This window comes from Brienomyrus brachyistius, chromosome 7 (assembly GCF_023856365.1).
Source record: "Brienomyrus brachyistius isolate T26 chromosome 7, BBRACH_0.4, whole genome shotgun sequence".
NCBI lineage: Eukaryota > Metazoa > Chordata > Actinopteri > Osteoglossiformes > Mormyridae > Brienomyrus > Brienomyrus brachyistius.
In genome coordinates, this window is record NC_064539.1 from 16,686,026 (window position 1) to 16,711,855 (window position 25,830).

At 44.8% G+C, this 25,830-nt stretch overlaps 1 protein-coding gene across 2 annotated transcripts in view; it reads left to right on the forward strand.

The window, feature by feature from the left end:
• Positions 1 to 17,245: 17,245 nt before the first annotated feature.
• Positions 17,246 to 25,830, forward strand: part of rapgef1b (Rap guanine nucleotide exchange factor (GEF) 1b) — a 58,501-nt gene continuing 49,916 nt past the window's right edge. Inside the window, exon 1 of one of the 2 annotated variants that reach the window (XM_049018925.1) lies at positions 17,246 to 17,351. Coding sequence is in view for 1 of the 2 variants with exons in the window: in XM_049018922.1 (XP_048874879.1) it covers positions 20,258 to 20,285 (28 nt within the window). In the remaining variant the exon portion in view is untranslated. Of the gene's footprint in view, positions 17,352 to 19,960; positions 20,286 to 25,830 lie in introns of those variants that run through there. The other variant, XM_049018922.1, reaches the window with a different exon arrangement.

A 25,830-nucleotide genomic window follows, 5' to 3' on the forward strand; every position in this document is an offset into this window, starting at 1 on the left:
CTTTGCTTTCAAATCCTTCGGGATATAGCTTATCCAGAAACAGTCCAATAGTTTATTTAATATTAATCCATCCATCCATTTTCCAAACCTTATCCCCGCTTATATTGCGGGGGGTCTGGAGCCTATCCCGGAAGCAATGGGCACGAGGCAGGGAACAACCCAGGATGGGGGGCCAGCCCATCGCAGGGCACACTCACACATGCACACCTATGGGCAATTTAGCAACTCCAATTAGCCACAGCATGTTTTTGGACTGTGGGGGGAAACCAGAGTACCCGGAGGAAACCCCACGACGACATGGGGAGAACATGCAAACTCCACACACATGTGACCCAAGCGGAGACTCGAACCCGGGTCCCAGAGGTGTGAGGCAACAGTGCTAACCACTGCACCACCATGCCACCCCTTTAATATTAATATTAATATTAATATTTTTTACTAAGGGGGGATTTTACATGCTGTCCCCGGATACCATAATGAAGTTAAGACTGGCAGGAACTGTCTGTTATAATGGAAATAAAACGATGCAGAATAGCAGGTTCGCTACTGGACTTCTAGATGAAAAAGATCCATCCAATTTTAATAACCTCTTTGTGGCCTGGAGTGTATCCTAGAAACATCGTGGGAAGGTTAGGCACATCCTGGACAGGACCCCGGTCCACCACAGTCCACCCACATGCAGTAACACTCAGAAAAACAACAGGAATCATACTCACCAATTCACCTCCACAGCACAGGTTTCCAGCTGAGATGGGGAACCAGAACACCCGGTGCATAGCCAGGAAAACAGGAAAACAACGTGTGCATTTCATACAGCCGGATGCAAACGACCCTGAAGGCATGAGGCAATACTGTCCAGAGGACTGTAATCAGATTTCAAAGCTGCAAACTTTGTGTTGAATTAATTATGCTGGATTCCTTCAATAACAGACACATTTGCACATATAGACTACCTGGAACATTTAAAAAAAATAATCTAATCACCTTTCACCTTGCCAATGAATAACCAATCGATTGCTCGTATCAATGGTGATTTGTGACTAGGTTCAGGAGATGTATGATTGAAGGATGATCAATGGATAGATGGCTTAATGGTAGTCATTTGCTTGTTTAACTTTTGAACCATTCATCCATCCATCCATCCATCCATCCATCCATCCATCCAACCATTTTCTGAGACCGCTTTTCCTGTTGAGGATCACGGGGGGCCTGGAGCCTATCCCATAGGCTACGGGTGTAAGGCAGGGAACAACCCAGGACGGGGCAACCTTTGGACTGTTTCATTAAATATTTGTATAGTAATAAATTAAATAAAACGTAAATTAAAGTTCTCCTGATTCTCAATTCACTTGCTCAGTTGAAAATAAAAGGTTATCATTTGTTTACATAATCAGCTGCTTGAATAAATATATCTTGCATTTTTTTAAAAAAAGCAAAGAAACATTTTTAACGGTAATTCTTGTAATTATATCGAAATCCATTAGACCCAGAAACAAACGTCAGACTTAAGGACTCAAGCGCAGCAGCGACAGCAAAAACAATGGAGTGCTGAGAGAAAATGAGTTCATTTCTCACACATTGCATTACAACACTGCCATCCTGTCACAGGCTAAGTGCCATAAAGGCAGCTGAATATTTGCTGAGTCTTCGGTTAGCTGTGCTTTACATTAAGAGCTTTGAGCATGGATACGCATTCTGCCATCAAAGCGGCTTATCATTAATAAATTTGTGTATGCTGCTCTCGAAGGTCTTCGTTATCTTCAATTTATCAATAGATTGAAAGTCAAACTCCTGCCTTTGAACTTCATGCCTCTACAATTTCTTTATCGGCCTCCTAACTAAAGGCACCGTACAGAATGATCTTTTGCAGTCCCTGTCAAAACACTTCTGTCTTTTCTTCTCCTGCTGAAGGACTCGTCCCATGTTGCCCATCAAAGCCCCTCTATTCAAAGCCCAGCCCCTCCCTCCCACCGCAGGCCAGAGCGCCAAGCCAGGCCATGACTCGCTTTGAGCGACTGTCCAAGGTTCAAGTTTCAATCATTATTGTACTATACTGATAGCAATGCAACATCATCACCACCAACGAATTTCTTGGTCTCCGAGCCGCCTCAACTTTTACATAGTAACTAAAATAGAACAAAATAATGAATAAAACAGAAGTAAAATAAAATAAAAATATAAAAAATATAAGGAAGATACTGTTTTGAAAAAATGACTAGCGCTGTGCAATGTAAATCGTGAGAAACAATGTAAATCGTAAGGAACAATGTAAATCGTAAGAAACAATGTAAATCGTGAGAAACAATGTAAATCGTAAGAAACAATGTAATAAAATTAAATTATACTCCTGTTAGCAGTGTGATCAGGGCGGTGTGGGATCAGGGACCCCATGGTGGTTCCTGCAAAGGGAACCCAATGTTGTGGCACTTTAAAATGGACACCCCTGCGATACCTATAGCACCAGGCCCTTGACCAGAGGGGCGGCTGCCCCCCCTCCCGGTAAACTTTACGTCATTGTTTATGATCGAAAGGTAGCAGTGCATCTAAGGGACCCACTTGGCCTCGCTTGTGCAGGAGGGCTGGGTGGCCCTGCGCACTCAGCCTGCATGTACCTGGACACCGGGCGTCCGTTGAAGAATCCAAATATTACTTTTCTCCATATTTTGAAAATCTTCCCTTTTTGGCATCTCTTCGAGGTTAAGGGGCCGGAGGAAGTGGTCTTTCCATAAAGAAATAGCAAAGAAAATAAACAAATCTGTGACCTCTTTAGGGAAATCTGTTATTCAGTGTAGTCGCTGTCCTGCAGTTTTGACTTTGTCCAATTAGCTGCCTGGTACAACAGTGATTCTGCTCTGTTTACATGTACATGCACACAGCATGTTAAGCAGTGAAGGTTTTAACCTGAGCCAGGCAAGCTGGATAACAGGATCTCAGCCGCTGCTTTTCCAACAGTGAAACAGAAGAGCTACTGTCTCTAAGTGCTGCCCGTCACTGGACCGTAGATTTTCTTTATTTATGTTTTTATTTGCCTGTCTAGGATTGGTGCCTTTCAGCTTCTCCTGGATATCAACAGTTAAATCCTCGCCTGAAAAGAGAGCAAAAATTTGGATACTTGGGTTTGTTATGGAGCAAAGTTCACAGCTTCCATCTGAGTGGTGTGGGAGATGCAGGCAGGGCATCCATCTATCTATCCATTTTGCATAACTGCTTATCCAGTGAAGGGCTGTTTATGTCTATGGATGAGCAGCTTGGCTTTAATTTGAACTTAATTAGTACATCCTTTTAAAGATGCAGAGTTCGGAATGGAAAGTTGTCTGGTTCAATGCCATTGAGTCTCAAAGCACAAGCACGGTCAGCTGAGAGGTCATATGCAGCAATAGCTTGAATATTATGGGGTTGGCTGTCCATTATAAGATTGTGTATGCCATAGTGTTTGATTACTATTTATCAGCTATTTATCGGGATTATTTTTTAAATAATATGCATCAAATATGAATAATAATGAGTCTGTATGAAATAGCTTTTTTATTTACTTTGCATTCTGTTCTATGAAAAGAGGTGATCCTAAAAGTTACTCAGGAAGCGACAGAGAGGACAGTCACATGACGCAGAGATGGGACTTCATTTGGCCACAGTAGGGTGTAACAAAGGCAGTGGGGAGGAAGGAAACCAAAGACAACCTCGAGTGAACCTGGCGTCCGGAAGCCAGAGGGGCTTCTGGGTCAGATAACAGGGCAGAGCGAAAACTTTTAGGCCAATAGGTAATTGGTAAGTCAAGTGAATAAATGTGGTCATCACCTGTCTCTGGAATCTCCCAGGACATCCACAGCCGCTTCCTCCTGTATTGCAGTGCTCCTTAGTTGTTTACATTTACGTTTATATTAGAACTTTAAGGCGAACGGCTGAGCATTAAATCCTACAAATGCAATGGCCGTCATTCCTGCGACAACAATGTGGCTTGTGTTACATTTCAGTAACATATATATTCCCTTGCTTCCCAAGCTACAGATCTCAGCGTTTCGAGACATGGAAGGTTCTAGCAACAATTGGAACAGGGGCCGCCATACGAGCGTATCACGTACCATGTCTGCAAGAGAAAAGCCTTCACAGGCAGTGCGATGATGTAAAACCACAAAGGGATCCCTTCGGATCAGCTGTAACAGGAGAAAGGAGTCAAAAAGCACACACACGTGTAGGAGTATGACGTGTAACTATCAGATTAGCATTTCCTGGAAAAAGGATGGAAAGACAGACTTATGCAGGAGATCGGAGAGGAGAGAGAGTGAGGTGGGCAGGGCTTGGTGTGCAGAGGCCTTCCTGCTCTCCCTTTTTGCCGCTGATGTGTATAACATGTTGTTTCTGTGTTGGTTCAGCCCCTGTAGTATCCCAGAAGAAACCACAACTAACGTAAGCGGGTCGCTAAGTGGGTTAAGTCACCGGTCCAAACTGCAGGGTCAGCGGAGCGATTTCTCCATCTCGCCCTTGAACCTTGACCCTTGACCCTGCTTCCTCCAAAAAAAATGTAGATAAATAAAATGCAAAATATCCCAGCAAAGAAGGTTTTCTTGCCCCCCCCCCCCCCCCCCCCACTGTATTTTCAGCTTTCTGCTCATCTCCATGCCAAAAATACTGCTTTTTACACATCCTGCTTTCTGTGCAGCCTGTCCCACTGCAAGTTAACCCCTCTGTCCCCTGAAAAGTGCCATATTCCCCCAAATAAATACCCTGTCGCCCGGCCCAGACACCACATGCTTCTGAGCCGGCGACTTTTCAGGGCAGATACCCTGAACCAGAAAGATGTCTTACTGGGGAACCTCTGTTGTTAAGGGGTTAAAGAGCAAGCAGAGAGGAGTGAAATTGAAATATGAATTTTCAATGCGACAATGGCCGGCTGGAAATCTACAGCTCGGACCACACTTTTGAAATATTGAGCGTGTGTCTTGGGGAGGAAGGCTGGGTTACAGCCAGCTGCCTATTTAGAAGTCTTTATTGAATCAAAGGACTTGTCACCTGGAAGGAAACACTGCGACCCTTTCAACAGGGAGGCTAAAATGAGATGATCTCTTTTTTTTGCACTCCCCATGCTTTTTTTAATTCTTTGCCTTTTCACGGAACGCTTGTCAAGGCCTATATCAATAATAGATGGGGGAGCATCTGCCCGCAAGCCGCATGCCTGGGGGCTGTTTTTGCGTTTCTCTGAGAATTTGTCAGTGGACGCCAGGCACGCAGACAGGGGGCGCTACTCATTAATTTTCATCAGCAATCCGCAACCTGCCTCTTAAATAATGTATTGATCTCTGGGTCGGTTCCTAATTCCTAATTCCCCTGTTATCAGGCCGGGCAAAGTGGACATGGCAGGGGCTGATGGATGGCTGGGCTGGGACAGCCGTAAGGGACGGCGCCGGGCCGTGCTACGGGGGGGTGACCTCTAGGGTTTCACAAAAAGGGGGGGTTGGAATTTAATGATGATTTAAGGCTGTTTTTGGCAGCCCCCCCCCCCCAGCGCACCCCGACTCCCGCCCACTTCAGCAGAGGGACAGAGCGAGTGAATTAAATAACTACCCCCCCCCCCCCCCTTCTGTGGAGTCAATCATCTTCATCGTGAAGGATGTTGTGTCTGTTGTGTCTTAAGTTTCCACATTCACCCCCAGGATATTCCTAATCGGCCGCCGACAGCAGAAGGCACACAGTGGATATTAGAGTAACGTATCGACCGAGCCCCAGGGTCGTGCCTTCAGCTCCTCGCCGTGCTTCAGACCAGCGGATTCTCGGCCACCAAATGAATCAGCGAGAACTTGCCGCGCGAGACCACTCCACATCTGTGTGGGCACAGATCGGAATTTATGACCAGAGACTCATAGGTTGAAATTCAAGGCCGGGATCTGCTTTTGCATCCTTGAGCATGGATGCTAATTTCCGAATTGCTCCATCGGCACGGAGAGCGATTCATACATCACCCGCCCAGCATGCATCATTCTGAGGAAGAGTCGGCCCGGCTTCCACTGAACTTCGCTGCAGAGGTTAAGACTCTAACTGTAATCAATCTCTAAATTGAAACCCTGTCATGCAGCAATCCTCCGAGCTGTGTAATTGTTCTGTTCACAAGACATAAGATAAATTTAGATCTGGCCCAGAGAGCAGCGAGCCCCGCTAATGAGCTGAGGATTTATTTTAAAACGTGAAATTAAGAAATTATTTTTAAAAATGCAAACCACGTGGTTTTCCGAAGTTACCAAATAAATTAAAAGACAATTCAAAATGATAAAGGTGGCAAGGAAACAAATGTATAATAATAATATAATAATAATGATGATAATAATAATAGTTTGTTTAAATTGTTAAAGCCAGGGTTGTTCTCATTTGAAGATATATTTGAATTCTCATTAAACAGGAGACATGGAAATTAGTTTTTTTTTTGGGGGAGGGGGGCAGCTAATGAATTAGATTAATATTTGTAGTACTTATTTATAATGCATTATATCTTTAATAATTCTGTGTGTGCGGAGTTGTCATGGTCTCCCTGTGAAGTGTAAGTCCCCTCCGGGAACTCCGGTTTCCTCTCAGAAGTCTAATTGGTGCCAAACTGCTTAGAGTGCGTCTGTACCCTGCGTATGTACCCTGGGCCTGTACCCTGGGCTGGTGTCTCATCCAGCGCGTATCCCTGTCTTGTGCAATGTGCTTTGGAAAAAAAAAAACAGAATTTCTAATTATTTAATTGGTTTATTACAGCTTTTAACGTTGCAATATGTGGTATTTATTTCTTTAATAAAGGAATGAAGTGGTAAGGCTTTGGTGATCACCGCCTGCCATTTAGGGAAAGAATGGTTATGTTTTTAGCTTTTCCCTTATTTCTAACTTATGCAAAACACACCTTGGGCTCTGTCTTTTCCAGAAGATCTCTTTGGGATTTACCATTTTTATCGGTATGGAAAATTAGATGATGTGACGGGAAACGCAATCAATAAAAAATAATAAATTGCCGAAAAGGAAAAATCTCATTTAAAAAATCCCCATTAAAACGATGATGTTATGTTTAAACACAACCTATTACGATGGAACCCGAGCTACGGGTCCCGCGAAATGCCGTCGGAGTTTAAAAGCTTTCGCGTCGCAGATAATGTTTTTAGATGATATTTTCCAAGTCCCGTCAGAGTTTGATTATACCTCTGTCACGCTGAACGGTGAGAGGAAGACTGAGGTTAAGTGTAAGAGATAACAGGCTGCCAGTGGGGAGACGCCGCTGCACGCAGCAGGAGGGGGAAATGACCTGTCATTCCGTGTTTCCTCCAGGCAGACGGAGCGCTTACTGTCCTCATTCTGCACATGACAGTCTGCAGCACGTGTCAAGTAGCCTATACAAACGGTACAGACACGTTTTCATTCATAAATCCATCTAAAATATACTTTTACATTTTTTTCTCCTTGATTTTTATTCAAAATGTGAACCACCCACTACTTGTGGCAGTATGTCTTGTAGGCTTATTTCAGCAGCCTAGGTGGAGAATGCTACTTGGGTAATGTTTGCCAAAGCGGCATAAACACATAATGAACAGTAGGAGTAGCTGTAGAGCACCTAGAGAGAGGGCCCCCCCCCCCCCCCCCCACACACACACACACACACACACACACACACGCACCCCAGTTAGAATGTAACCTAATTTTGTTCTCACTGGGCTTCCCAGCACAGCGGGTGTCACAGTTAACATTTGATGAAAAGACCTGTATCAATGGTGGGCATCGCATATTATGCATTATCCATATTACCCTAAAAGTTAATCACTAAAGACACGTGTTGTATCCCATCATCAAGACCCTGCTCACAAACAGTTAAAAAAAAGCTTGCTGGATCACGGTGAACCTAAAAATAACGATAATGGACCCCTCCCCTGACCCTGAATTCCCAGCTAGAACGTAATACGGCACCTGATCTTAGATCATCTGGTGTAACTGCATAAAAGAAGCTCACAGCTTCATGCAGTGAAACATAAAGCCGGTTGGTGATGAAATTCGAAGCACCTAATTACCTAGTCGAGGATTTCACAAAACAGACATTTATGAAAGAGAACAAACAGACCTTCTGATCAAGGGTTTAATGGTGATGAAAGTGGACATCGCTGGCATTTGCTTCTGGCACAGATGAGTTTGAAAAGCAATCAGAAGATTTTATAGCCAGGAATCATGTGAGGGTCTCCATCCGTCTCGCATGTTCAAAGCATAAAAACATTGTTCATCCTACCTGCACTTAATGCCAGACATTATTTGTACAAAGGCGTTACTCCGAGAACCTCAAGCTACTAACTTACAATTCAATGCTGCTTGGTCTGCGAGAAAAACACTTTCAAAGTAATTCTTTGACGGTATTTTGTGACCCACTGAAACGGCGTCCCTGATTACCGTAACGTACGTGCTGCCCTTCCCATATGTTGTTCAAATCTTTCAGACCACAGAGATGAGCTACTTTGTGGGGAAAAAACAAACGCATAATCATTCATCAAAAATATTCTATGAAAAATGTATAGTAAGTTGATGCTGCAGGACGTTGATGCAATTTAAGCATAGAGATACTGTTACCAAGTAAAACTTCCTCCACATATTCTAATTTTTAATACAGTTCAGTGTACACTAAACAGCAGTAACTGAATGATAAATAGAGCAGAATGTTAGACTAGTTGATTTTTAAATAAAATCTTTTTCTCTAATTTGTTCTGCTAACACAGGATCAGTGCATTAATCACCTGAGCTACTGTAACTAGTAACTCAATTATGCTACTTAGGAACATTTCTATGAAATGTAAAGATTCACAGTTCAGTGGGATCTGTTGAGTAGTATAGCTAAAGGCTTTAAGATAGAAGTAGTAACTTGTGATGATATAGTTTGCTAGCAAAAGGTGTACATACAAATTCAGCTTTTTTATCTGGAATGTTCCAAGCTTCCTCAGTATGTGTATTGGCAGAAGCTTTCAAAAGAGACTCCCCAACAAGAAACCAGGAGGTGGTGAGTAACAGTGTTCAACCAGATGCTACAGAAATGACAAAGCTATTCTGCTGCATTTAATCGTGCCATCTTCCATCCCCAGCAACGACCCCAAGCGTTTCCATTTATGGTGACTTTCAGTGGTAAAGGCCTGAATAGAGAAGGACTGTGAATGGGTGGCATTTCCCTCCTAAATAAAAAGAGAGGGAGCCCTGGTCTTCTGCTGAGCTGGTCAATTCACCTATTGAAGGTGTGGAGGGTCCATGTCTTGAATAGCACAGTGAGAAGGAGCAGGCTGCAAGCTGCTGCTCTAGGCCCGCCTGCTTTCAGGCACCTCGGCCTCTCAGCTGCGTACCGTGCAGCCAGGCACCAGGCAAATGTCACAGAGACCTTCATTTGTGCTGACCTTGGCGAGGGCGGTGTCACCTCTGCCTTTTAAGTCCTCAGAGTATAAAAGGGACTCCTGCTGTGACTGCCTCAGAAGGAAACTTCAAAACCCGATCCAGTCCCTTAAGCCGACAGTAATCCCAGTTTTAAAGACATGAATAGACGCCTAGCATCCATGCATCTTGTGTTTGAGGGAGAGAAGCTGCGAGGGACAGAGCACATGTATGTCCCACGTCTCTGTTGTCACACTCGTCCTGTTGTCCTTGTTTAAATCTGTTGACCTGGCAGCTTCTGATGTCCTGTGACATTCTGATGTCATACTGTATCACTCCTGCTTATCATCTACTCTGCCCTCTTAGACTTACATCCTCTAAAGTGACACAGACGCCGTCCATCATCAGAGGAAAAGGACTCTGCGAGGCCTGGATCCAGTGCCCTCTGCCTTACGTCCTCTGACTCGAGTCACGCTTCCCCACCTAATTCGTTGTTAACATTTGGTCAGTCGCTTCATCTCGAATATGGCCTCCCAATCAGCTGTGTCTCTCTGGCATCCCAACGCCTTTCCAGATTGCCGCCTTCTCAAACCATCTCACTTTTCCTCCTCATTTCCACCGTCTCTTTGTTTGCAGGTACAAAGCGACCTTCCCATGTTCTTCACCCCATGTGTGTTGGGTATTTTCACTGATCCAGTGCCGGCCAGGGTCCTTCATGTCCACGCCCATCATGCCACATGCTGCCCTAAATCTTGCAGGTAACCCTTCCACACTGAAGCTCACCTAGTCCTCTTCTCCAAAAAAAACCCCTTGCTAGCATCTCCGGTGTAATTAGAGCTTACTCACTTCCAATTTAGCTCCTATACAAACTATTCTCCTCCACATAGCCCCCTTTATAAGCTTCTGCATAAATCTATAAATCGTTCCCATGTCCTCTAAAGCACTTTTTTTTTCCCTCACATATCTTGAATATAATTTATGTATTTTATAAATGTACATGTTTATACAATTTATATACCTTTAGAGATTTCATGTATTTATATATAACCTCTTCTTTCTCACATACCCTGCATAAAATTGAAAGGCATTAAAAATATGCATCCATTTTATTTACATACATTTAGAGGTCAAATATACTTACGCACAACCTCTTCTTTCTTACATAAAATTTTCCACACAGCTCCTACATTCACTCTTTCCAAAATAGGCCCTTCATTTGCATTTTCCCTTCTCGTCTGCTTCTGCACCATCTTTTCAAGGTATTTCCCAAATGTTTTAAGCAAAATTAAATAAAGTATAATATCATCCCCGGACCGCTGGGTCACGGTGACCCCGGAGCTTTTCAGAGCGACGTTGGGGTGCGGGACGCCCTGTGCAGGACGCCTGTCCATCACAAGATGGCAATTAAGAAGCGGCAGTCCAGGTACAGCACATGTTTTTAGACTGGGGGGGCTTCCCCGGGGGGAATCTCACAAAAATAGGAAGAAAATGCAGACTCTCCACACACCAGGGAAGGTATGGAGCCCGTGGCCGCAGTGCTGCTCATGTAGCCATTACGCTGCCCCTGGGTAATAACATCAGGATGCCACAGCAGCAAAACCAACATCAATACATACCTTGTTAAGGATAAAAATGACCTGCCTTTTCCAACAGATAAAAATTTCAGTTTCTACTAAGCAGGAAAACCTGACATAATTATGCATTTTTTTTTCCCCAAAAAAGGCTCTACAGAATGTGTACGTATGCAGAGAAGTTGTAATTCTGTCGACACGATGTAAAAATGTCTCTAATGCCGGTGTTTCATCGAGTGAAATACACTTTAAAAAATTATTACTTACCAATAGCATAATCTGCATACTGAATTTATATGATAAACACGCATAAACAGGACATTTATCATTATAATCGCATATCAGTTGATACAATAGATAAACATATGAATAGTACTGAACTGATGTAAACCTCAGAAAGACGTTTGGGGAATTTACTCCTGATCACATTCCAGTTATGCTTCTCCAAATGCTTAATGGGGACCTTCATCCTATCACAGGCAACCACAAGTGATGGGAGGCTCTATCAGTATCACAGGGAGTTTATGCACAGTTACATTGACTTGAACCCCGAAGAGACAACATTCAGGCTCACCGATTCACCTGAACTGTGTCTGTTTCCTGAGTGCAGGAGAAAGCAGGACTCAAAGGGATTCTCTGGTGGAAACTCAAAGCAGCTCTGCTAGCAGAATGGTAAGCAGAACAAGGCACAGCCACTCACTGCCATACATCACAGCAGGTTCATGTGCTCCTCTGTATATGCAATACGGTGGAAGAATAGCAGCAGTGTGTATGTGATGGTCTATGTCTGGTATGATTAGTTCAGTTTTCATTACGCCAGTTTTTTTTTTTATCCCAAAAAAAAATCAATGACTGCTCATGAAACATATTTTGTGGTATTTAATGAATCCACCCACCTGCTGTAATCGCGGATCCTACATAGTTGGTTTGAGAATTAACTCAGGAAGCACTGAAAGTCCCACAGTGTCTCAGGACTGGCACACAAACACGGGGTGCACAGAGCGTGCCCACACCATACAGAGAGTAACACACAGAGCATAACACACAGAGCGTAACACACAGGGCGTAACACACAGGGCGTGCCCGCACCATACAGAGCGTAACACACAGAGCGTAACACACAGAGCGTAACACACAGAGCATAACACACAGAGCATAACACACAGGGCGTAACACACAGGGCATAACACACAGGGCGTAATACACAGAGCGTAACACACAGGGCGTAACACACAGGGCATAACACACAGGGCATAACACACAGGGCGTGCCCACACCATACAGAGCGTAACACACAGGGCGTAATACACAGAGCATAACACACAGAGCATAACACACAGGGCGTAACACACAGGGCGTAACACACAGGGCGTAACACACCATACAGAGCGTAACATACAGAGCGTAACACACAGAGCATAACACACAGGGCGTAACACACAGGGCGTAACACACAGGGCGTGCCCACACCATACAGAGCGTAACACACAGAGCATAACACACAGAGCATAACACACAGAGTGTAACACACAGGGCGTAACACACAGGGCGTAACACACAGGGCGTGCCCACACCATACAGAGCGTAACACACAGAGCATAACACACAGAGCATAACACACAGAGCGTAACACACAGGGCGTGCCCACACCATACAGAGCGTAACACACAGGGCGTAACACACAGAGCATAACACACAGGGCGTAACACACAGGGCGTGCCCACACCATACAGAGCGTAACACACAGGGCGTAACACACAGAGCATAACACACAGGGCGTAACACACAGAGCATAACACACAGGGCGTAACACACAGGGCGTAACACACAGGGCGTAACACACCATACAGAGCGTAACATACAGAGCGTAACACACAGGGCGTAACACACAGAGCGTAACACACAGGGCGTAATACACAGAGCATAACACACAGAGCGTAACACACAGGGCGTAACACACAGAGCATAACACACAGAGCGTAACACACAGGGCGTGCCCACACCATACAGAGCGTAACACACAGGGCGTAACACACAGAGCATAACACACAGGACGTAACACACAGAGCATAACACACAGGGCGTAACACAGAGGGCGTAACACACAGGGCGTGCCCACACCATACAGAGCGTAACATACAGAGCGTAACACACAGGGCGTAACACACAGGGCGTAACACACAGAGCGTAACACACAGAGCGTGCCCACACCATACAGAGCGTAACACACAGAGCGTAACACACAGGGCGTAACACACAGAGCATAACACACAGAGCGTAACACACAGAGCGTAACACACAGGGCGTAACACACAGGGCGTAACACACCATGCAGAGCGTAACACACAGGGCATAACACACAGAGCGTAACACACAGGGCGTAACACACAGAGCATAACACACAGAGCGCAACACACAGAGCATAACACACAGAGCGTGCCCACACCATACAGAGCGTAACACACAGGGCGTAACACACAGGGCATAACACACAGAGCGTAACACACAAGGCGTAACACACAGAGCATAACAGACAGAGCGTAACGCCAGAGGTGTGACACACACACTCACACAGTATGGGCAATTTAGGGACTGTTTGGGGGAAAAAAATGGAGCATCCAGATGATCCCACTAGAACACTAGGAGAACATAATAAAGAACACAAAACACCAGGAGAACATGCGTTCTACACAAGGAGCTGACTTTCCAGTTCTATCTATTTATAGTCGATGATGGCAGTGCTCTGTACATGTAGAGGTATAGGTAATCATTTTGCATAAGTAAGCACCATATGCATGTAAATTCTGCTTATTAATACATACTATATATCAAACTCAACGAGTATCACGGTTTATAGAGAGCATAATTCCATGACCGTGCGCCGTCATGGACTATAATTAGATACTATAGAACTAACGAGCAAAACAGTCTGGCAATAATCTGTTAGCTAGTGCGACACCCGTGAACTGGTGCTTTGTTGGAAGCAAAATGCTTTTTTTTTTTACAGGAATTTTTGCAAGTTCGTATAAAGATAGGATTCAATCTAATGAATCCAAGGAGCTGATATTACACTCCTTTATTGAAATATTGACTGGGGGAGTCATTCCTTGAAAGTTAAAATGGTGAACATGCTCTAGTAAGAACTTCCACATCGTCTCATACGTAAACTGCTTTTCTCACACACTCCCAGCACATTACCACCAAATAATATCACCTTCCATTCAAGAGCTCCCACATGAAAAGCACCCAGGTTAAAGGAGATGGGTACACGAAAGTAAATGTGATTATTTTCCCCAGAAATAATATAAACTCTGATGCCAAAGAATAAGCAGAAACTTCTAATTTTGCACAGATTAAATTGCTTGATCTCCCAAACGATTTGCCACTACTGGTGAGAAGGAGGGAATGTCACCTGACCACACAGATTTAATGTGAGTATTTGTTTCGGGAAAATAACGAGAAAGGGAAGCTTTCTCTCAGGAAACATTCTTACAAATCCCAACATTTAAGCAGTCATGCCGAGTGCAAATCAGGGCCTCGGGTGTAGATCTGGGGTGTAGATGGCTGCAGGCTGAACCAGGCCATAGCATCTTCTGGATTATATAAAGAGCGAAAAGTGGCACACCTTGTTCGTGATGCTGGGGGAATGTCAGCTAAATAATGTGAAAACCTTACACTCCCTCTGACTTTCATCTGCCAGGATAAGAATTCATCTCTGAAATGGACCATCAAGCTCACCAGTATCAGGAGAGTGCTCCTCAAAACAGGGTTCCCCGGTCAGCTGGATAACTTAAGCCAAACATGAAAACTGTCCAATAGGAGAGAAGATAAGTGACATTCCTATTGGACAATCCTCACCTTTGGCTTAAGTTATCTGGATAAAGGAAAAATCCTGTTTTGTGGAACAGTACCCAGGACACAAAACTGACAAACCTCAACAAATTCGTGACTTGCAACCAGATGCATCCTCTAAAGCATGTGGTGACCAGGAAACAGGGATCCAGAGATGATGGGCGATATGACAGATCGAGACCTACGACACAGAATTTCAAACATGCATAGTTACATGGCTATTTATTAGACATTCTAAATTAAAATCCGTGGATATATTTTGGCACTTGGTACTTTAGTAAAAGTAAAAACAAGCACATGAAGCCATGTAATCAATGTCGTGAAATATTTGGTAGGATTCTGCACTTAAAATGCATATACCCGTCCGCATATGCAAATGAAAAGCATACGTGCATTTTAGACAAGAAAATATATTTTGGTTCAGTTGCGGAGCTTAGTTCCTAAAAAATACGGTTTCTTTTAACGTGCAAAGAATTTAAATTGGAGGAGTAATGCCAATCAGAGGTAACGTAACGCAAAATGAAAGAATGAATAGATATCTAAGCTCACTGTCGGCAACCAAGTTTGACCGCTTGAAATCTTAATGGACGTGACATCTCGCGTGCCTCATCTAGCGGACAATCGCAGCACCTGCACGTGAATGAAACTTAATCATTATTTGTTGGAAGAAATTTAAAATCACATATAGAGAACCTGCAGACTGACCCCACAACTGTTCAATTTAATTAGCAAAGGCTTCTTTTATTAATTTGAATAAATGCAAATTGCCCTCCTGATCCAAAACTATGTCCACCGCATAACCCTGCCTATTTCAGCTGTGCCTATGCTAAATGACATGCGGTCTTAGACAAATGGCCGCAGGACGGTAAGTGGCGATTGGAAAGGCAAACCTCTGCAGCTCAGGAGCGTCGCTGCGCGTTAATCGAAGCGGGGGCTGCGTGACGGCGCGCGGGCGCCGCCGATCACGGGCACGCGCAGTGATTGATCCTGTGCGCGTTTGCAAGCGGCGGCGTTTGATGTGCGCTGACGGCTGAGAGTCTGCAGATGAAACGGCGGCTCATCGCCGATGTGCCCATTACTCTCACACTGCGGAGGAAACAAACAAGCTCCTGCTAATGAACTGGGTCATTTAAATGACGATGATCCTCCGAAATCGCTGCTAATTGAGACTGAAATCAACCTGCACATTAGAACCGCTGCTTAGGAATACTTTGTTGTCGGCTTTTGTTTTGGAATTCAGTCAGGCTGTGAAAATGCCGGGGGTTCATCCATCACACTAGCGAAAATAAAATTAAACAATTCCTGTATGCATGACTATCGCAGCTGGATTACATATCGTTGCGTAGTATTTACATCTAAAAAAAAAACAAGTTATCTAATGTTAACAATTTATTTTAATATCGCCCTTACACTGAAATCTCTAAAGCTCTAGTGTATAGATGAGCTACCATTAGTAACCGTGTTTTCTATACCAAGAGCAGAGATATTGACCCAGACAATAAATTGTGTGCTTTTGCATCATTTCTAATCCATCCAACCATCAGTTCATCTTCGAACAGTATCTTCGTCGCGGGTGACCTTGAGTATATATCAAGCATCCACCCTGAATAAGATGCGAGATTCTTTTATGATCCTAACAAAATCACAGAAAAAATATATATGAACAACATTTTGTATGAGAACGCATTGTACACCAAAAAACACTTGCTTTCCTAAAATAAAATAGTAGATGTAATATTTCTGACCTAAAGTAAGCGTTTTATTTGATGGCGCTTTTGGAGCTGTCGTCTTCCCGTAACTTGGGCAGCAAGCCTCGGACCCTCTCGCCTGTGCTTACAGCAGTGCTCCACTGGGTGTCTCTCCAGGCCTTAGGGTCCCGTTGAACGATTACGTCATTGCAGTGGTGCCCAAAATTTAAATCTTAGTTAATTAATTGCGTTTAAATGCCGTTAAACACGCAGCATTATGAGAATTTGATGTGAGTATACGGGGACATAAGACAGAAAGATCATAGGAGATAACCAAGAGCTACATGAGATATAGGATTTCTATTTAATATAAACCAGTTTCCAAAAACAATTTCTTTATGGACAAATCTAATTCTTACCTGTATTGAACAAAATAACTTTTAAAGTAGTTAATAAGATGAATGTAAAAGACGCCAGAACGTCTTTACTTCTATGACGGAGTGAAACAACATTCATTCCAATTGCTTTGCTGGTGCCAACCACCAGAGGGCAGCAGACGACCATTTGTTCCCGAGAGACATTTAAATGTGGTTGATCCCTGTGCATATATTGTTCATGTTTATCTGCATTCTTAAGGTATAATTGGTCAACTGTGTGCATTGTGTTTTTCAGTATTACTACCACAATGACGCTAGTTGAAACATGCACACTTAGTCTGTGTTTTATGATAAATAGCGTGAAAGACACTGGTGACAAGCAATTGCCCAAGCTACCAAACACTACCAATGAGTCCGTCTCAGCTGAAGCACGTCTCTAATCCGTGCCGAACTCCTCTTCAGGACATGCTCTGTTCCTGCTTCAACAAGCCTGCTGCTGTTCAGTAGATGTGAGTTCACCTGGGTGGGAGGGAGGATCTGTTTTCCGCTGTAATTTCACAATACCCCTGGGACACAGACTCCTCACAGTCTGGAGATACGGGTATTTTCTGTAGCCAACCTATGGGGAAATTTTAGCGGTGCCGAATGTTTTCTTGTCGATAATGAGTTTACGCACCACATGCTGAACCTCGGAAGAAATAATTAGACATCTTGATGGGGAAAAACACTAGAAATAGATGACCTGCTAAAAAAAATCACTAAAAAATAATTTTTGGTATCACAGAAATCGGGCTTCAACTGAATACTTTGCCGAGTACAACTCACGCGCATACGTGAGTCCCACGTGGTGCAGAAGGTGTCAGTCCAGAAAATTATCATGCATTTCAATGTTGTATAATTAACCAATAATTTCTGAGTTTTATGGTTTATGTGTCTAAGTCATTAAAACACATTGGGTCGGGTTTCTGATTACTTCTTCACAGAGATGGTCTTTTAATAAAGGACGCACCCAATGTACAGCTGAGTTTACATTTTGAATTATTTTTCACCGTCACAATTTTCATCCGATGAATGTCTTCCTGCAGACTCTGAGAAAGTTGCATGCTGAACCATTAAATGGCCCGTGCTGTTACTCATCAAAGGCTGTTTAATGAGAATTTGTCTTCTAATTTTAGTTTTTGTGGAAGCCTCAGCAAAAACGTACCTCACCTCACTTTGCACACCTTTCTGGTGAACAGATTATCTCACGAGGTGGTATGCTCATTATAATAGAGGACACTCAGAATAATGCATAAGTTATTTTACGTTATAAGGAAAAATAATGCTAATCGCACTTCCTATTGCATGACCGAGCGCTTCACCTTTTTACGTTATTCATATATGTTAATGCAATACGTGCAAAATGGAATGCATGCACAAGACTTCAGACGGGAAATACACAGTAATGCACATTGCTTTTGTGTCTTTTGTAAATGTATATTACCATAGAGTTACACGTGCGATAGGCCACCCCGCTGAGAGACAGTAAAAAGCCTCATGAATAACCGATATTCATCTCCTTTCGCCATATTTTCATTTTATCAAGGATTCATAAGGATATATGTAAATCAGCAAGTTTGTGTCATACTATTCTGTTTCTAGATTGTCAACGACATTTTTAGGAAAATATAAGTTGTATAACAGAAATGGATCTGTCTACTGTCCGAATATTGTTATAAATGTATAAATAAGAAGTCTACTGCATTTGTAGTCCAGTCCCATCACCAAGTTGGCTAAGTGAATTAGCTGAAATGTTGAACTTTAAAACCACCAGAACTCTGCCAGCATCTCACACTTTTCTATTAATCCTCATAATGTGCGTTTTGTTTTGGGATCTTATTTCTGTGGAGTGCTAGGAAACATTTATCCTGCATGCTGACCGGAGTGCCACTGTGTGCAGTGACAACAGCGATTCCCATCTTAAACGCAACTAATGGCCCAAGCTACAAAAATCATGTGTGAACTGAAGGACATGGCTGTTATGCAGGACACTTCTTACTATAACATGTAACACAAATGCACATAGAACTAACGTCATTTAACTTCGTTTCCTTATTTTGCAGCTCCCATGTGATCCATTTTAATTAAAGTAACAGCCTTGAGGTTCCGCAGTGTTTTACATGCCAGTTAATTCATGGACGCCTCCATCTCGTGTTTGGATTATTTTTAATAGACGTGGATTTAACGTCGATATACAATATAATTCCCGAAATCAAACCATTCATAGCATCACCAGACAGTTATGATTATTGGGCTATTCGCGTTATGACGAGGGAAGGCTTGTTATTTTAGCAAATAAACGTTTTGGGCCATTTAATAGTATAAGAGTTTATATTATTTAGCTTGGAGATGCCATACTTACTAATAAATTACGATTTACGCCACATGTGGAGTACGTTGCTACCACCTACAGCACTGGAGGATGAGCTACAGTAATACACATAACCCTAAATTCAGCAAATTTCTAGTGTTTTTGAGAGCTCGAGAATTGACGATGACCTCCGGAGAAAATGAGAATGCGATCTGCAGCATAGCCGCCTCCATCTTTAAATCAGCAACATGTGTTTTGTAGGCATCTTGTGTGTCTCAGATGAAGGCAGGGCTGCTTTGCGCATGCGCGCGGTCCACGTTTGCCGAGCACTCTGCGTTTTTACTGTCAGTAACTATCTGCTCTGCATTTATGCTTTAAATCTAAGTGCCTTCCACATGCAACATCTCGCATCTAGTTGGTTGGAAAGAAAGGCCAGGACATGCCTTCGATGTTTTATTTTTTGAAAGGGTTGCTTTTAAACCAGATTCCTATCAGTTCCAGTATAAGCTGCCCTGCCAACAGTCAAAAACACTGTGAACCGTACTGGTGTTTAAAGTAATAAGTCCTGTTACCAACTAACTGGTGATCACGTGCGTGAAAACATCGATCATACGCGTGGAGAGTTTCCCCTCCGTGACGTGTCGTATGGCGTTAATGTGATCATCTGATATTTCCAGCTTTTATGCTATATTTCAAGCAGGCGGGTGTAGAAAGAGTGACAGTAATCCCGGGTCTGCAGAAAAGGACAGAAAACGGCGCCGGAGGGCTGGGAAAAAAAACGTAGCGTGGGATTCCATCCGGCAGGGGGCGGCATCCGCCGCTGGCGTGATAGTCAGGGGCCGCCGATCTCGGCCTCATTCAGCTATTCGGACGGAGGGGCGCGATGACCGCGGCGGTGATGTAGCCAGCAAATGCGCCTGGGAGCCGCCTGGAAGAGCCGCATCGTTACCGAAATCGCGACGCGCAGGAATGCAGGACTAAAGGCGGGGAGCGACCGCGCAGAGAGGGAATCGGAGCAGCCGCCGGGGTGTGATTCTCCGTCAAGAGCCCGCGTCTGATTCCGAAATGTCGGGGAAAATAGAAAGCAAACAAGGTAAGCGGAGCCCCGTGCAGCCAGCAGGCCCGTCTCCCCCCCGATCAGCGGCGCGTAGCTATCGATCAGCCCGGCAGCACGACGCCGCTGCTGGCCGCCAGAGTCCGACGCCGGCCGATAACAGCAGGCCCGTCTCGGGCGCGACGTGGCTCTTCTTACTGGCGATCGCTGGTTACCCGGATCCCCCTCCGGCGGCCACGATAAGCAGCTGCCCGTAAGCTGGACGGACAGCCGCTGGTTACCGCGGCGCCCCGCCAGCTAGTCCGCACGCACTGTATCCCAGCCCCGGTTAGTTACCTCGGTTAGCGGGCTGCTGCCTCCCGATCGGTCGCCTTAGCGGTTACTACCGCCGTCGGGATCAGATGGATCAGCGCATCCGAGCGGTGGCGTAAGAGCCGCGGGTCCCTTTCGGCTGTAACCCGAGTTCATGAGGCTTGGTTTTATTCAGATCGGTCACTGTTTGGCTGATTTAGCCACATTTATATGAGTGCAGCCCCGTCCCAGCCGGGGGGGGATACTGGGTGTCTGATAGCGGTCGGACTCGGCGCTGCGCGGTCTGTGTGGCACCGAGGCCCGGCTGCCTTTGTCGGCAGCTGCGTTCCTGCCGATCGGAGGGGCCGGGGGGCGGCGGAGGGACCCGGGGGGGTGCCAGTCATCACTTTATTCTCTTATATTTATATCTCGGATCAGTTATAGCGCTGCGGCCCGGATACGCGGAGGAGCCGCCTTCTGATCGCTGGCTGGCAGCGTTATTCTCTGTAAGTGGAGGGGATGGGGGCCTCCGGAGCGTGCAGAGCCGTCGCCCCCCGGCTGTCACGTTGTCTTTTATAAATCATCTCCGCCCCGTTCCGTCCTCCGTCTGGTTATATGTGGCTAAATGCGTGTTTCGGTTCAGCGCTTACGGTGGCTGTAGGTGGGCGGCTTCTCCCCGAAAGCGACCCTTCGAATGAGGGGGAGAAGCTGTCAGTGTAAAGAGCGAATGAGCCGTAATATGATTCTGTGCTGCTTTAATTGCGCTTTTACGTTAGTGTTGGTGTTCGTGTCCATTTCGGCTTCACAGGTAAATTAAACGGTGACCGATTCAGCTGATATTAAGCTGTCCTGTCATCCAGCAAAGCAGTTAAATACATACGTGCAAATAAATAATCCTGTAATCTCCTTAAGACACAGCAGCCCCCCAAGGCCCCACTGATGAGCTAAGGAAAGCTAATATAATTAAGTCCTTTACTGCGGTTTGGTACCTTTCCCGATGCACGTGTGGTAGATTGGTTGTGGGACCACCTAAGACTAAAGTAATATCATTTCATGTCGTGTGTCTAATGAAATTCTTCCCCTGTTGTTCTCTTGCGGTATGAGATCCAACATGTCAGCCGTTTGGCATTCCTCTTCTGTCAGACCTTCATGTCTGGTGTTCGTACTTCCCCATGCGAGAGGCATCCCACGCGGCATGAAGCTCAACAGGATGTCTGCATTTTCTGGAGAAACTACTAAATGGAGTTTGCATCATTCACCTCTTCAGCCCGCCGCTGGTATTAATAGGCTGCGGTCGTCGCTTGCCGGACCTCGTGTAGCTTATCCTGCCAGCTGTTTTGTGAATGGACTTTTAAAAGGAAGCAGAAAAACCGTTATTGCATTAGTCACACTGCCTTTACCAGACTGCACACGGTTTGCCTGCATTTCATAACCATCTGTTAGTATCTCGCAGGAGAAAATGAGCTGCTTCCCTTTATATTAAAGCTTTGTAATCAGACTCTTTAAGGAAGTTGCCTGTATTTTTAAAATCACACCTGAGTCTTTTGTCTTATTTAGAGTCATCGTTGTGGCTTAAGTTAATTAGTGCGTGCAAACAGTTACATACACAATTTGTAGTTGGCTTTATTTTTAAGCAAAAACAGCTGTTTGCTTGTTTGTGGGAGTGAATTGCATTATGGGTAAATGGCCAACAAGTGAGGCCTATGTATGAATTGTGACCCATCACATCGTCATCGCTGCCTGCTCCCGCATGCGATTATTTTCCCTGGGAAAGTCCCCTTCAGGCACAATTCCATAGTAAGTCTGAGCTTGAATAAGAGGATTTTTCTGTGGGATTTCTTCGCTCTTTCATGCATAACAAGCTAGATGAGCTGTCAGTCATGCAGCGGGACAGTGCTCCTACTGTCCATTGACTTCCTGGAGTCACACAGTGCACTGCACGCTGTACTGGGAATGTGAGACGCAACTGGGAACTTGTGAAATGACACTGCTGAGATTCCTTTGAGCCTCTGTCTCAGCACAGGAAGTGATGTCAGCTCAGGCGATGGATGGGTTTCTTTTGACTGAAAGGGGACGTTAATGGACCACACAGAAAGGCTTTGGGCGACGGCAGGACTGCCGGACATTGTGCTTATGAACCCAGAACATGCAAGAACTTCCACTGTGTTGTCATGCAGTCCTTGACACTCCTCGAGGACCACACATCCTCATAATCTCCTTTATCTTTTTTCAGTAACGATGTACTTGGTTGGTTTCACCGTGATGTGGATTCAGTTCCTGGAGATGCGGAAGTGAGCGAGTGGGATGTGTTTTGGGCAAAATGTCAGTTCTAAACAGCCGGTTCTAGATTTAAACTTGTAGCAAAGTATATTTTCTGAATATTTGATTGCTGAAATCCATAATGATATATCCCATATATGTACGTAGTATTCAGCTTAACTCTTACATGCTTATCAATAATTATGTTACTGTGAGAAGTCACCTGACATGTGCCTTTGGGGTCAATTTGACCTCAGTGTAGGTGTGAGAGTTGATTCCCTTGATGTATGTTTAATTGTTTTTACTCCTAAAATGCAGTACTTTGTAAATAATCAAGGTTAGTCTGCACAAAGCATAAGATTGTCCGTAACTGAGAGAACAGACATTCTCCATATGTCCAGACTTTGCTGTCTGGGTTTGTCATGACCATCTGCTGTATAAGCAGTTATGGAGTTTGGGTGGGATCTTAGTTAGATATGTATGTTAAAAGCTGAACATCTTAGAGAGGGATATCATAATTCCGTGATTGAAACACGAAATGCTTTGGAACACTTGCTGTATTATGTGTTATAATTAACGCCTCTACTTCTAACATGCAGACTCGCAAGAAGATTTCAATTTTAGATGTTGCTATTGGTGATTTTGGTTTCATATGAAGGAGAGCAGTTATTTCTCTGGCCTTTCCCGAGCCGCCCTGACGCGCTCAGAGGAAGCAGCTCGGGGAATAGCCACGCATAAGAGCGCCCCCTGCTCTCACAGGGATCCCCGGTCGTGTTGGGATTACCTATACATGAAGAGACTTTTGGAAAGGATGGATGTGAAATGTGCTGTCTTGGGCCTGCTAAGTGGGGGTTGGGGATCACAGGATGCCTACAAACCCCCCCCCCCCCAACAATGCCCTCCTGGGACGCTTTGGGAGGGGCTCTGCAGGAATAATGCTGCATTCCTGGTGTCGCCCAACAAAACCAGGAGCAAACAAAACCAGGAAGGGAATCAAACTTCCCAAGTTTTTCTTTGCACAGTGAGAAAATTGACTCTACAAGGTGGGGTTGGCGGGGGGGGCGAGGTAATTTTCCCATAGGACCTAGAAAGCCACTTGAATTGAGAAGAACCCTTGCTAATTGAAGTAGTGGGGGAGTAGCAGCCTAGGGCTTCGACAAATGCTGCAGACCCATGGAGAGGCGATGGGTTGCCCTGGGGGGGGGGGTGGTTTGGGGGCAGACAGGCATATGGAATATCCACAGGTCTTATGGAGTTCAGCTCCATCCAACCCCTCCTCCAATGGTTCGGTCAACTGATTGCTGTCATGAGTTCGTTTGTCTTCTGGGTGGGTGACGCCACAGCTGGGACCTGTTGAGGGGCACTGGATCGTTCCAGTGACGGGAACTGATACTATCCGAAGCATCCTACAGATTGCAACTTCTCTGCGGCCTCTGTTAAAGTAGCACTGCCTGATCGTGTGTGTGGGCAAAGACTGTGTCTGCCAGAAATCTCTGGATATGATATTGGGGGGGGGGGGGGTGGCGCCGTGCATGTCTCGATTGCCAAGCAATGCCCCGATATTTCTTTACGGCATTTCTCCCCTTCACCTCTGAATGCTGCCGCCGTTGTGTGTGTGTTTTTTATTTTGATTAGCGAGCAGTTTTTTTTAAATGTAGCAGTGCTTCAGTGTGTTATTGAAACTTCACTGCGTGGCCCTAAATAAAACCTGTGGGTAACTTTAGTCATCTTTGTTCGTTCTTCTGTTACATGCCAGAGCAAGTTATAGGGCCCTGTGTCTAGCATTTCTAGTTTTCTTTTTTAGACCCTGTGGTTTGAGCTGCCGGAGCAGCCGACCAAAGTGCCTTCTCGACCCAGCGCCCTCACAAGCCCCGGCGTGCGTGCTGGGGGGGGGGGCAGCTTCCAGATTCCCGTGGACTTAGATTTACTTTGAAAACAGTTCAGTGTGTTTCGAAGACAAACATCTAATGTTGTCATCCAGCTTTTAATTTCTCACCTAAAAAGGTACCACGCTTTACCCTTTTCCCAGTGTGTCTAATGCAATTGCTTGAGTGAAGCCAGTTCATCTGCTGCCTAATTTAACTTCCCTGTCCTCAGCTGCTCCAGCTAAGTAGGAGTTGTGACTGGAGTTGCTTGGCCTGCATTTGTGAGAGATGTTTATATAGGCCTTCAGTGTGAGCTTCCTGGGATTCGAACCTACGACCTTTGCATTGTTGGTGCAGCGGGATGCTTGCTGAGCTGCAGGAGCTCCATCCTTGATTGTGGTCTATATGGATACTGTCAAATGTAACCAACATGGAGGGGTGAGGATGGGGATGATCTCTGGGCACCTTTCACCTTGTCTTTAACTTTTAAATATAAAATACACACACGGAACAAACTGACCTCTGAGCTGCCGATTTTGCACAAAGTGGTCACACACTAGGTTTAGGCACAGCGGTTGCTGACGCTCCATGGGACCTTGCAGTGGAGAGGCACAGATGTCTGACAGGCCACCTTTCACGGTTTCTCGTGACCTGAACACTCTGCTCTTGAGGTGCCTCTAGCATTACCTAACAGTTGAGCCATCCCAAGTAGCATTTTTTTTTTTTAAATCCTTCCCCTTTCTTTCCTTTCAAACCCCTTGTTCTGTCAGGCCTTATTTTGGAAATGCAACGCAGAAAGTCTGGAGAAGGCAGTGGCGCGCGGCCGTTCCATCAGCGGCGTTCCAGCAGTCAGGAACTCTGCAACAAGTAATAAAATATAAAACGACGAATCTTCTGCTCGTTTCCTAATGCAGTGCTGGAGCAGAGCAGACAGTCCTGCTAGACCAGCCTTATTGGGTTTCCAAATCCGGCCGGAGAACTGATTTGTCGTTTATTGTGGATTCGCAAACATGAAGTCAGAAACCTGAAAATAGGGCTCTGCTGGATGTGTAGTTATAAATGATTTTGTCTGGCAAAAAACATATATTTTTTCTTCTCCTTCAGTAACGCTGAAGGACCCCTTATGATTTATGTTTTCGAGTATTTCACAGCTGGCTTGCTTCAACAAT